Below are 13,088 nucleotides of genomic sequence, written 5' to 3' on the forward strand. Positions count from 1 at the left end.
TGGAGGTGGTGTTTCCCATGGAGGGGAGCTCAGGGGAATCCCAGCAGTACAAAAATGGGTGCTTTGCTGGCAATGGAAGTCCGGAGGCGGTGCATCTCAGTGCTGGCGGTGGGTTTGTAAGGTGAAAATAGTTTGTAAGAAGAGGCAAAAAAATCTTAAACCCCGGGTTTGTATCTCGAAAAGTTTGTATGACGAGGCGTTTGCAAGACGAGGTATCACTGTACTTGTACATGTGAAAGATTTTGTATGGCATCTATTCATTCAAGGCTATCCCTTGTGAGAAAGATCAGGAAGATCATGGGAGTGGTTTGGCAATCATGTGACTGGGTGGGGTGGCTTGGTGATCATGTGACTGGGTGGTCATGTGACTGAGTGGGTGTGGCCAACTTGACATCATCCACGTCAAATGGGTTTAATGATTTAATGCAACATTTCTCAAGCTTTTCCTCCCTCAGAACCACTTTCCATTTAAAAAAAATATGGAGCGCCCTAAAAGACCTTTGCTTTATATGGCTTACATTTCATTCATATTTAACATATTAAAAAAAATAAAAATTGATGCATTTGCTGCCACTGCTGCTTCTCGTGACTGCTTGATGGATTTTTATGTTGCATTATTTTTCAACATACATTGCCAACTAATTTTGATTTTTGTGGACCTCTGAGAGGGTCTTGGGGAAATTCCTAGGACCAGACTTTAAGAAACCCTAATATTTTTTCATATAATTTTTTAAATTTTTTTTCTCTCCATATAACCTCTTACAATAGAATATTTATTTATTTATTTATTTAATCTATTTATTTATTAATTTATTTGGATTTGTAGGCCGCTCCTCTCCAAGAACTTGGGGTGGCTCACAACATATCAAAACAAAAACAATATACGGATCTAAAAAATCCAATTAATATAGCTAAAAAACTTTAATAACATTTAAAATCATTAATTCCCATTCACACAGCAAGACATACTACACTCGTCGGCCAGGGGGCTAAGGTCTAATGGCCCCAAGCCTGGCGGCACAGATAGGTCTTTAAACTTTTACAGAAGGCAAGAAGGGTGGGGCAGTGCGAATTTCTGGGGGGAGCTGATTCCAGAGGGCCGGGGACTCCACAGAGATGTCTCTTCCCCTAGGTCCTGCCAAACAACACTATATAGTTGACGGGACCTAGAGAAGGCCGACTCTGTGGGACGTAACTGGTCGCTGGGACTCATGCGGCAGAAGGCGGTCCTGGAGGTATTTCCTTCTTCTTCTTTTTTTTTAATCTACCACATTTGTCTACCCATGATATCAAAAGTTAAGATTAGACAATTTCATTCCTTAGATCAATGTTTCCCAACCTTGGCAACTTGAAGATATCTGGACTTCAACTCCCAGAATTCCCCAGCCATTCGCTGGCTGGGGAATTCTGGGAGTTGAAGTCCAAATATCTTCAAGTTGCCAAGGTTGGGAAACACTGCCTTAGATAACAAAGAAACCCTAATCTAAGGAATGAAATGGCCTAATCTTAAATTTTGATATTCTGGGTAGACAAATGTGGTAGATAAAATTATTTTCCATCCAGAGCCTTTCCCAGTCTGCAACGTGTTCTTCTCAGCCCTCTTTTCACAATGTCAAGCCCATCAATACTTTAATTCTGTGCCAGGTTTCATAGCAATTTATAATCAGATGCCATCTGTAAGGTTTCCTAGGTGCAGAATTTTGATTGCTGCCAAAGGGGGAAATTGGGGAAGAAGTGACATTTATGTATTGTGAGATCACATGAGAGGCTGGAGTAAACAACTTAACCTTCAGGCAGAAAGAAAGCAAATGCATGGTTCACTTCCCTCCCTAATTGAAGGCAACAAAAACATGGAAGAGTTTTTGAACTAGCCTGCTGTAGATACAGTAGTCCCCAACACATGACCACAATAAAGACTGAGAAAATATAAGCCATATGACCGTCAAATGAGGCATCTTGTGGTCATGTCTGATTTTTATGACCTTTTTTTTTTTTCTGCAGTTCTTACGCAAATCATCTAGAATTGTTAAGCGAGGCATCATGTTTGTGATTGTGACTTGAGATCACCTGCTGACTTCTCCATTGTCTTGGCTTGTTGGAACCTGACTGAGAAAGTTGCACGTGACAATCACACAAGATACTGCAACTGTTGTGTGAACCAGGTGTCAAGGGCCAAGATCATGATCTGGGATGGCTGCGACAGTTGTAAAGGGGAGGATTAGCTGCATGGTGGTTTAATATACATATTTTAGAGCAGGAGATCCCAAACTCTTCAGCTCATCAACTCCTTCAAGATGTTTCATTTTTTATTTTTTTTTATTTATTCAATTTTTATGCCGCCCTTCTCCTTAGACTCAGGGCGGCTTACAACATGTTAGCAACAGCACTTTTTTTTAACAGAGCAAGGCTATTGTCCCCACAATCCGGGTCCTCATTTTACCCACCTCGGAAGGATGGAAGGCTGAGTCAACCTTGCGCCGGTGATGAGATTTGAACTGCTGACCTTCAGATCTACAAGTCAGCTTCAGTGGCCTGCAGTACAGCACTCTACCTGCTGCGCCACCCCGGCTCATTTTGTTCATCAATCCCCAGATATTATATGAAAATAACTTAACAAATACCACTAATAGTACTATGAAGAATATCTGTCTATCCATTTATTTTGTCAAATATTTGTAATATACATAGATATAACATTGCTTATATACATAAAATGGGTACTGATAAGAGGGAACAATTCAACAGACATGCTGATGCACTTATGCACGCCCCTCACTGACCTTTTAGGAATCAGGTGAGGTCAACAGTGGACAGTCTAAGTGTAAAGTTTTGGAGGTCTGGTGACGAAACCACAGAGTCAGGTAGTGAGTTCCAGGCATTAACCACTTTGTTGTTAAAGTCGTATTTTCTACAGTCAAGTTTGGGGCGGTTCATTTTGAGTTTGTATCTGTTGTGTGCTTGTGTATTGTTGTGGTTGAAGCTAAAGTAGGTAGGATGTTGTAGCAGATAATTTTATGAGCTATGCTTAGGTCGTGCCAAAGGCGACGTACTGTAGTTCTAAGCTTTTTAAGCCCAGGTTTTCAAGTCTGGTTGCCTAAAGTATTCTGTTGCGAGTAGAAGAGCAGAGGGATTTTCTAGTAAAGTATCTCTGGACACTTTCTAATGTATTTATATCCAATATGCAGTGTGGGTTCCAGACAGATGAGCTGTATTCAAGGATTTGTCTGGTGAATGTTTTGTATATTTTGGTTAGTAGTGTGATACTACCACAGAAGAAGCTACATAAGATTAGTTTAACAACTCTGGAAGCCTTTTTTGGTGATGTTATTGCAGCGGGCATTGGCACTTAGGTCATTTGATATGAGTATTCCAAGATCTTTGACAGAGTGAGGGTCATCTGGAAGATCTTGTTTATTCAGCTTGTATTTGGTGTCCTGATTCTTTTTGTCAATGTGCAAGACAGAGCATTTGTTGGTTGAAATTTGGAGTTGTCGGACGTTTGACCATTCTGACACAGTCAAGGTCTTTTTGAAGGGTAGCAGTGTTGTCAGTGGTGTTGAAGAGTTTTACATCATCGGCAAAGAGAATGCAGTCGCTTATAATGTGATTGCAAAGGTCATTTATATGGAGTATAAAGCGTGTACACCACTGTTAACAGGAAAGGGATTAGATAAGGCACTCCCCATTTTGACCACTTGTGGTCTGTTTGACAGGAACACAGTTATCCAGTCATGTAGGGGTCCAGAGATGCCATAGGATTTCAGTTTCAGAAGTACTTTATCATGAACCACTGAGTCGAAGGCTTTACAAAAGTCTATGTAAATTGCGACTATTGTTTTGCCCAGGTTCAAGTTTTGAGGTCTATATGTTTTTGCAGTGTAGTAGTTGTAGATTGCAGGATAATTTTTCCATGAAACCGAATTGCTTGTTTGAAAGTAGATTGTTAGTTTCTAAGTGGAGGGTAATGGATTGGTTTATGATTGATTCCATGACTTTGCATGTGACACAGCATTGAGATTGCTCTGTAGTTTTTTTACTTTTTGAAGATGGGGATGACCATGACTAGTGACCAAAGGTTTGGTAGGAAACTGGTCCTATAGGATTTTTCAAAGATTATGCTTCATGGTTCAGCTATAGCTGTGGACAACTTTTTAAGGAAGTATTTCATTTATTTATTTAATTTGACTTTTATGCCGCCCAATCCCAAAGGACTCAGGGCAGCTGTATGCACATAGTCTATGATGCCCGATTGACAGAGAAGGTTTTAGGCCGTGCAATTTTTTTTCAACGTTGTCTTCAGTGAGGTTTATTTGTGAATAAAGTGAATAGTTGCACTGACCCTTGAGGGTTCATATTTGATCACTTTGGAGCACCCTGTTTTAGAAGAATTTAGAAACCTGGTTTCTAAATCCATGGTGCTGTGTGAATTTTAAATTGTTCCTTTTTTCCTTCCAGGCTTCTCTCTTCGTTCATCTTTTTTCTCCTGTCTTGCACTCTTTCTCTCAAACTCTCCCTCCCTCTCTCTCTCTGCTTCGGCATTTAGGAGGCTGAAGGTCTGAAACAGTAGCCTCAGGCAGCAGATGCTGGGGCTGGGCAGCAGCTGTGAAGTGAAGGACAGAGCTGTCCTAAGATTCAGCTGACAGTCTGCTAAAGCAACATCAAGCCAAAGCTTTGATTTTTGCCGCTGGCAGAAAATTAATTTGGGCCCGCTTTGGCTGGCTGCGTTTCAAGCAAGAAAAGTGAGACTTCAAGGGAGAAATGGATGCTGCTAAATATTTATTTGTCTGGGTTGAATAAATTATCATTATTTTTTAAAATGTCAAGATGTTATTTTGTTTAAGGCTAGCAGCAAGAAGATTAGCCTAGCATAATTATTTTTTTTTTAAAATAACAGAACTCAGTCATGCCAGTTTGAATGGCAAACAATGGTCTTTATATGTCACCTGCCCTAGATTAAGGTGGCACTGATGCCACTGGCTTTCTGAAAAGCCAGAGATATTTTTTTCTTCTGATACTGGGGCCAGGTTCTTAGCTGAGCCCAATATGTACTGTATTTTAGGAGTACAGTGGTCCCCCGATTATCGCGAGGGTTCCGTTCCAGGACCCCTCGCAATGATCGGTTTTTCGCGAAGTAGCGGTGCGGAAGTAAAAACACCATCTGCGCATGCGCAGATGGTGTTTTTACTTCCGCCGCAGCAGCGAGGAGCCGAAGATTGGGGTTTCCCCGCCGCCCACGCAAACTCCTCGCTGCTGCTGCGTCCGCCGCTTGTCCGCCTGCCGCTTGTCCGCCGCCTGCCTGCCCACGCGCCCGCCCTTCGCCCGCCCACGCCGTTTGCTCGCGCCGCTTCCCAGCTGAGTCCTGAAGCGAACTTCCGTGTTTGGCTTCAGGACTCAGCTGGGAAGCGGCGCTGGGGTTTCCCCGCTGCCCACGCAAACTCCTCGCTGATGCCTGCCGCTCGCCCTCCCGCCAGCAAGAGGGGGAAGACCCAGGGAAGCCGCCCAGCAGCTGATCTGCCCGGCGCCATCTACGCATGCGTGACCATAGAAAAAAGGGTGCGCATGCGCAGATGGTGTTTTTACTTCCGGGTTGAAAAATCGCGATATAGCGTTTCGCAATGATCGAGATCGCGAAACTCGGGGGACCACTGTATAAGACATACCAAAGTATAAGACACAGCTTAGTTTTGGGGGAGGAAAATAAGGAAAAGAATCTGCTTACCAGATATTCATCTAGCTAGCATCCTTAGTCTGCTCAGCTTCAGCACATTATCTTATCCCCTGGTTAGGGCTTTAAAAAAACTTTATTCAGAGAGAGTAACAAAGAAAGAGCTTGCAAGCTGGTAAGAGTTGAGAAAATCATTAGCATCTGGTTAGGACTGGCAAGAAACATTTGGAGCAAGTTAGAACAATGAAAAAAAAACCTTCAAAGACTTAGGGCTTGGAAAACATCCTTTGCAAAGAGTAACAATAAAAGAACCTGCAAGGTAAGAGTTGGGAAGATCGTTAGCACCTAGTTAGGGCTGGGAAAAAAGCGCCAAAAAAAGGGCTACATTCAGAGTATAAGATGCACCTGAATTTTCAGCCTCTTTTAGGGAGGAAAAAAAGATGCGTCTTACACTCCGAAAAATACAGTACGGTTTGGTTTGGTGAGTTGCTCACAAGATGCCTCAGTTATTGACTTATAATTGTGTTCTAATTACAGTTTTGTGGTTTTATATTGATTTTATAGCATGGCGTTCTTTTATGCACTGTTAGTTCACTGACAAAGACTCATTAGTTTAACTGACAAAGACTCATTTGTTTAAGTAAAGTGGCCATGTTACATTCTCTAAACAAACAACTTGTATGAATGATTTAATTACCAAAAGCCCGTTTTCTAGATTTCACAGTGGGGGAAATAGATCAAAGTTGCTCCTGCTACTTTATCATAAATACTCAATTGCAAAATTACAATTTTTTTTACTAACGATTCTGTGGGCGTGACTTGGTATGTATGGCAGGGGAAGGCTACTGCAAAATCCCCATTCTCTTCCCACTCCTGGGTAAAGAATACTGCAAAATCCCCATTCCCACCCCACTCTGGGGCCAGCCAGAGATGGTATTTGCCATTCTCCAAATACAGTGGTACCTCATCATACGAACTTAATTGGTTAGCTCCAGGAGGAGGTTCGTGAGGTGAAAAGTTCGTAAGATGAAACAATGTTTCCCATAGGAATCAATGTAAAAGCAAATGTGTGCAAATCCTTCAGGAAAATCCCAAACTTTAGAAGGGAGGCGAACAGAGGGCAGGGAGGAGCAGCTAAAGGGGGCGGGTGGAAGAAGCAAGGCTAGGTTAAAGGGTGAGTGGGAAGGAAGAAAGGCAGGGGGGCGCCCCTCCCTTTTCTTTCTTCAAAAGACACCCTTTCAGTGCCTTTGCAAGCACGTTGTTCTCTGCAAAAAATTTCCTCCCCCAAGCTGCCCCTCCCTCCTCCCTTTTCTTTCTTAAAAAGACACCCTTTCAGTTCCTTTGCAAGCACGTTGTTCTCTGCAAAAAATTTCCTCCCCCAAGCTGCCCCTCCCTCCTCCCTTTTCTTTCTTAAAAAGACACCCTTTCAGTTCCTTTGCAAGCACATTGTTCTCTGCAAAATGTTTCCTACTCCAAGCAGCCCCTCCCTTTTCTTTCTTCAAAAAAGGGGAAAAAAAGAAACCCCTTCATCCCAGCAGCAGCTGCTTGGGTTCGTAAGGTGAAAATAGTTTGGAAGAAGAGGCAAAAAAATCTTAAACACCGGGTTCGTATCTTGAAAAGTTCGTTAGAAGAGGCGTTCGTAAGATGAGGTACCACTGTACTCAAAACTCCCGCTATCGGTTCTCCAAACTACCAATATTTTCACTACCAGTTCACAAGAACTTGTCAGGACCTGATGGATTTCACCTCTGAATTTATAACTAAGCAATGGTGTAATAAGCAAAAATACATGGAAACTACAACTTCAATTTATGTAATTTCCCCCACTATTACTGCTTTTAAATAAATTCTCTCTTAATAGGTCACGCATATCCCTGTTTTGAGATTTTAAAAAGTTCAGCTTAGCAATGATCTAATTAAGGCTAAGTATCTAGATTTAAACCAATATATTAACACTAATGTATTAATGGGGCTTAAGAGGCTTACCTGTGACTATTGGTTAAAGCAAACAATTCAGACTGGTCATTTAGGTTTGTGGAAAAGCTCTTTAAACTCATCCCTTGATACTAAATGTCACTGTGTTCTCTTATAGGGGAAAAAAAGACAATTACAGTGTTCCCTCGATTTTCGCGGGTTCAAACTTCGCGAAACACTATACCACGGTTTTTCAAAAAAATTTAATTAAAAAATACTCCACGGTTTTTTTTCTATACCACGGTTTTTCCCACCCGATGACGTCATACGTCATCACCAAGAGTCACTTCTCTCTCTCTTTCTCTTTCTTTCCTGTCATTCTCTGCTTCAATCATTTTCTCATTTCTCTTTTTTCTCCCTTTTTCTATCATTTCTCTCTCTCTCTACCTTCCACTCTCCCCCCTCTTGCTCTCTCTCTCTTTCTCCCTCTCCCTCTCTGTGAGAACGCCTGCCCCCACCTCTCCTGCAACCCCCTCGCTGATAGCTGGGACGAAAGTGCTCTCAGCTAAGGGACTGTGAGAGGGGCGAGGCAGGCATTCTCAAAGCGCTCAGAGCGGCTACCGGCCGAATGAGGAGGATGAGAAGCCATAGCCGCCAGCGCTGCTGCAGGAAGGCCCGTGTCCGAAGAAAGCCGGTGAGAGGGGTGGATCGGGCGGGCGGGCGGTAGCGGCGAGGGGGCTGGAGGCGCTGGGGGGGCGGGGGCAGCCGACATTCAAAGCAATCTTTGCCGGCCTCCGCACTTTTGTCGCTCCCTGCCCTAATTTCAAGCCCGGCTCCTTGCGCTGCCTTGAAAAAGGGTGTGTGGGGGTAGTTTTTGGCTGTCCATAGCCAAAAATGGTGTTTTTACTTCCGCATCGCTACTTCGCGGAAAATCGACTTTTGCGGGAGGTCTTGGAAGGTAACCCCCGCGAAAATCGAGGGAACACTGTAGACATGAATCATGTGCTAGAAATATATCTGAAAACTCCAGGGGAAATAGTACATGGTACGGATGCAAAAGACTTGAAGTGTATTCCCAACCATCTCAAGGTTGGTGCTGGGAAAGATTCCTGGTTAAAACTGGAGAACAACTGTCAGCCAGTTTATAGGCAATCGGGGTTTATAGGCAATCAGGGTTCTAGCTAGCTATTTTAGTTTAAAAATGTCATGATACGACACATTGCTATATTCTGCACAGGTAGTCCTCAATTTACAACAGCAATTGAGCCCAAAAGACCCGTTGTACCTACCTGAACGGTCTTCTCGATGCACTGGAAGGAGAGTCCAACATGGGTATTTAACCAATCCGATTGGTAGAGACTGAGTAAAAATTTACATAATAAAAGTTACCGCCCCCTTGCAGTCCCCCCATGAGCTCAGTTTTAAAAACGAAAGGCACTTAAGAGGATAACCAACTTTTATTGACCAATGCAATAACTCAGGAACCAACCCAACCTCCGGTGTCCCTGAACTTCAACTACCGGGTGGGTTTGGACTCTCCTTCCAGTGCATCGAGAAGACCGTTCAGGTAGGTACAACGGGTCTTCTCCACTGCATCTGGAAGGAGAGTCCAACATGGGATATACCAAAGATCTTTAAAGCCCATGGGAGGGAGAAGGTCTAACTAGGGACTTAGGAGAAACACAAACTCTTTGAAGAACCCTCCTGCCAAAGGCCGCTTCCGCTGAAGCAAAGGAGTCCAACTTATAATGTCTAATAAATGTTGTAGGGGCTGCCCAGGTTGCAGCTCGACAAATGTCCTCTATCGATGCTTGAGTAGCCCAAGCCGCCGAAGTCGCCGCACTCCTGGTTGAGTGAGCTGTCAATCCTTCTGGAACTGTGTGTCCTCCAGCCTTGTAGGCCTCCGAGATACAGTCCTTAATCCACCGACTAATGGATTTCGCCGATAATCCAAGTCCCTTCCTATATTCAGAAAATGAAATAAAAAGATTCTCAGACTTACGAAATTCCTCTGTCCTTCTAATGTAAATCTTTAGAGCTCTCCGGACATCCACCTTATGCCACAGTAGCTCTGATGGATGACTCCCGTGAGAGCAGAAATCTGGGAGAATAAGTTCCTGTTTCCTATGAAACACTGTATTTACCTTTGGTACAAAGGTGGGGTCCAAACGAAGAACTACCCTATCCGGATAAAAGACACAGAGGTCAGGTCTCACGGATAACGCCGATAACTCCGACACCCTGCGTGCAGATGTAACAGCTACAAGAAAGGCTGTCTTGATGGAAAGTAGCCTAATTGGTATAGACCTCAATGGTTCAAAGGGAGGTTTAGTTAAAGCCTTAAGTACCCACGTGAGGTCCCAGGATGGAAATCTCCTGACAGGGGGAGAATGTTTATTCGTGGCTCCTTTAATAAAATCTCTGATCCAAGGATGCTGAGCCAAGGAACGAGACTCTGGAGTTTGAATCATGGTGGCTAAGGCTGCCACCTGTCGCCTCAAAGTATTAGGAGCTAAGCCACGTTCCACCCCGGCTTGCAGAAACTCTAAAACAGTTATTACAGAAGCTTCCCTAGGATCCTGTAAATCCTTGTCGCAAAATTTACAAAACGCAGCCCAGGTCGCCTGATAAATTCGTGAAGTCGATGGGCGCCTGGCAGCCTGCATGGTATCTATAACCGTCTCTGGTAAGTCCAACTGCTTTAATTTATGCCTTTCAAGTGCCAACCTGTCAAGTGTAGCCACTGAGGATCTGGGTGTTTCAGATTCCCCTGGCTCAACGAGATGATCCGATCTGGAATCCTCCACGGGGGTGACACTGAAAGTTCCACCAAGTCCGCGAACCACGGGCGACGTGGCCAATATGGCGCTAGTAAGATCACTTCTGCCTCCTCGTGAAGGATCTTTTCCACCACCCTCGGGATGAGATTCACGGGGGGAAATGCGTACAGGAGACCTGGAGGCCAAGGTGACAGTAGGGCGTTGGTCCCCTCTGCTCCTGGATCCGGAAACCGTGTGAAAAACCTCGGAAGCTGAGTGTTCTGGCCGCTGGCAAATAGGTCCACTAGGGGGACCCCAAACCTCTGGGTCAACTGGTAGAACAGGTCTGGATCGAGTCGCCACTCTGACGGATCCAGGGTAGCCCTGCTGAGCCAATCCGCTGTGGAGTTGCTGATCCCTGCGATATGTTCCGCGGTCAGTGACGCCAAATGGGTCTCGGCCCAGGTGAAGAGCCGCATAGTTTCCTCCATAAGACGTTGGGACCTCGTGCCCCCCTGATGATTCAGGTGGGCCCTGGTTGCTACATTGTCTGTTAAGATAAGTATGTGTTTGCCCTCTACTAGGGGGGCAAAGGCCAACAGGGCTAGGAACACTGCTCTTAGTTCTAAGAAATTGATATTGACCGAAGCCAATTCCTCTATTGTCCATTGTCCTTGGGCCATATGACGTCCCAGGTGGGCACCCCACCCGTATAAACTGGCGTCTGTAGTCAGAATGAGACGGTCCTGGGTACGAAAGGGGGAACCCTCCTGAATTGTTGCGGTGAGCCACCACTTCAACGACTCTTTGACCTTCCTTGGTAGGAAGATAATCCTTTGCGAGTGACTGACCCTGGCCCTCTGGGCTGGCAAAAGAAACCACTGAAGGCCTCTTATATGGTGTCTGGCCCAGGGAACTATACCTATGGCGGACACCAACGTACCTAGCACCTTTGACAATAGCGCCATCGGGGCCCGTCTGAGGCGGATCAAGCCGGTAACCAGACGATGAATGTTCTCCTGCCTCTCGGGAGAGAGGGTTACCTTGCCTGATATGGTGTCGATGATGGAACCCAGATGTTGTAGTCTGGTTGTTGGAGACAGCTGACTTTTCTCCACGTTTATAGTGAAGCCATGCGCTTCTAAGGTCCGTATTGTTCTGGCTAAGTCCTCTCTGGCCTGCCTGGGAGACCTGGACAAAATAATTATGTCGTCCAGGTAGGCCATCAGTCTGATAGAATGAGACCGAAGACTGGCCGTCAGGGCGTCCAGCAACTTGGTAAAAGTCCGTGGGGCCGAGGAGAGGCCGAAGGGCATTGCCCTGTACTGGTAATGTACGCCTTCTGAGCAGAACCTGAGGAATTCCCGGTGTGTCGGGTGTACAGGTACGTGGAGGTAGGCCTCCTTTAAATCTATTGAAGTCAACAGGTCCCTGGACCGTACCGAGGGAAGAATAGTCTGTAAGGAGTGCATATGGAACCTCCTGTACTTGATGTAGATGTTGAGTTGTTTCAAATTCAGTATCATTCGGTATCCTCCTGAAGTCTTGGGTACCAGGAAGATCCTGGAGTAAAATCCCCTGCCAACTTCCTGCTGAGGTACCTGTTCGATGGCTTGTATTTCCAGTAAATGGGCAATCTCCTTGCGGATCTGCTGCCTCTTGTGTAGGTCCCGAAGCCTCGGGCAACTTACAAAGCGATGAGGAGGGGGCCCCATGAATTCCAGACGAAGTCCTTCCGATACGGAGGCTAAAACCCACTTGTCCGAGGAAGTGAGCAGCCAGGAGGGGCTGAAGTGCTGCAGCTTCCTCCTAGAGGTAGGGGCCCGGAGGAGTCATTTGGAACGACGATATCCCCTCTGGTTGCCTCCACGAAAGGGCCGCCTGGACTGCTGGAAGCCTCTGGGACGATCCTGATAAGATCCGCGATCATTCCTGAATGATTGCTGGGAGTACTGATTCTGGTGAAAACCTCTCTGCGCCTGTCCTTGTCCGGTAGAAGCATCCCAACGTGGGTTCTGCCGTCTGGTGTAGGGAGTGAAGCGACGGTCTTGGCGTCTATTGGACTTAAGGAGGACCTTCCTCTTGTCCTTGTCCTCTATGAGGACTTTGTCCAAAATGTCACCGAAGAGCATTGATCCCTGCAGTGGAGCTGAGGCCAGGCGCCATTTTGATTTCAAGTCCGCTGGCCAATTTCTCAGCCACAAAAGTCGGCGCGACGACAGCGTAGTGGCCATGCCCCTACTGGCAAACTTAGCTGCGTGTAGGGTGGCGTCGGCGGAAAACTCAGCTGCGGCCTGTAGTTTGCTGATATCCTGGCGAAGTCTGGCTTCCTCCGGGCCAAGGCGTGACTGCAGTTCCTGGAGCCACATGATGGAGGCCCTGTTGAAGAAGGAGGCCGCAGCAGCCGCTCTGAAACCCCAGCCCGCCATTTGGTGGGTCTTGCGTAATAGGGTTTCCGCCTTTCTGTCCTCTGGTTTCAAGCTCTCCCCTGTCTCTGACGGTACAAGGGCACTGGAAACCAGCGTGACTACTGGCTGGTCAATGGGGGGAAACTCCAAAAGTTTTTCCACCTCATCGTCGAATGTGTAGAACTTGCGCTCCAAATTCGAAGGGCCCTGAGCCGCTGCGGGGTGTTGCCAGGGCTTTTTGACTCCCTCAACGAAGATATGCGATGCCGGGATGTGGTCCGACTCGGGTTGGGGTTCTCTTAAAAGGGAAGCAGATGTCTTGCCGGTCTCTGCTTCTGGTGT

The 13,088-nt window shown here is 45.8% G+C and overlaps 2 protein-coding genes across 2 annotated transcripts in view; both read right to left on the bottom strand.

Moving 5' to 3' along the window:
* The window catches only part of VSNL1 (visinin like 1), a 147,947-nt gene that overhangs the window by 25,995 nt on the left and 108,864 nt on the right, over positions 1 to 13,088 (bottom strand). The window lies entirely within an intron of this gene.
* On the bottom strand, positions 9,018 to 11,235 carry LOC139156791 (uncharacterized). Its single transcript, XM_070732855.1, has 2 exons — positions 9,724 to 11,235; positions 9,018 to 9,541 (listed from the first exon to the last, which is right to left on the bottom strand). Exons 1-2 carry the CDS (start codon positions 11,005 to 11,007, stop codon positions 9,509 to 9,511), a joined length of 1,317 nt encoding a protein of 438 aa, XP_070588956.1. The 5' UTR covers positions 11,008 to 11,235; the 3' UTR covers positions 9,018 to 9,508.

This window comes from Erythrolamprus reginae, chromosome 1, assembly GCF_031021105.1.
Source record: "Erythrolamprus reginae isolate rEryReg1 chromosome 1, rEryReg1.hap1, whole genome shotgun sequence".
Lineage (NCBI taxonomy): Eukaryota > Metazoa > Chordata > Lepidosauria > Squamata > Dipsadidae > Erythrolamprus > Erythrolamprus reginae.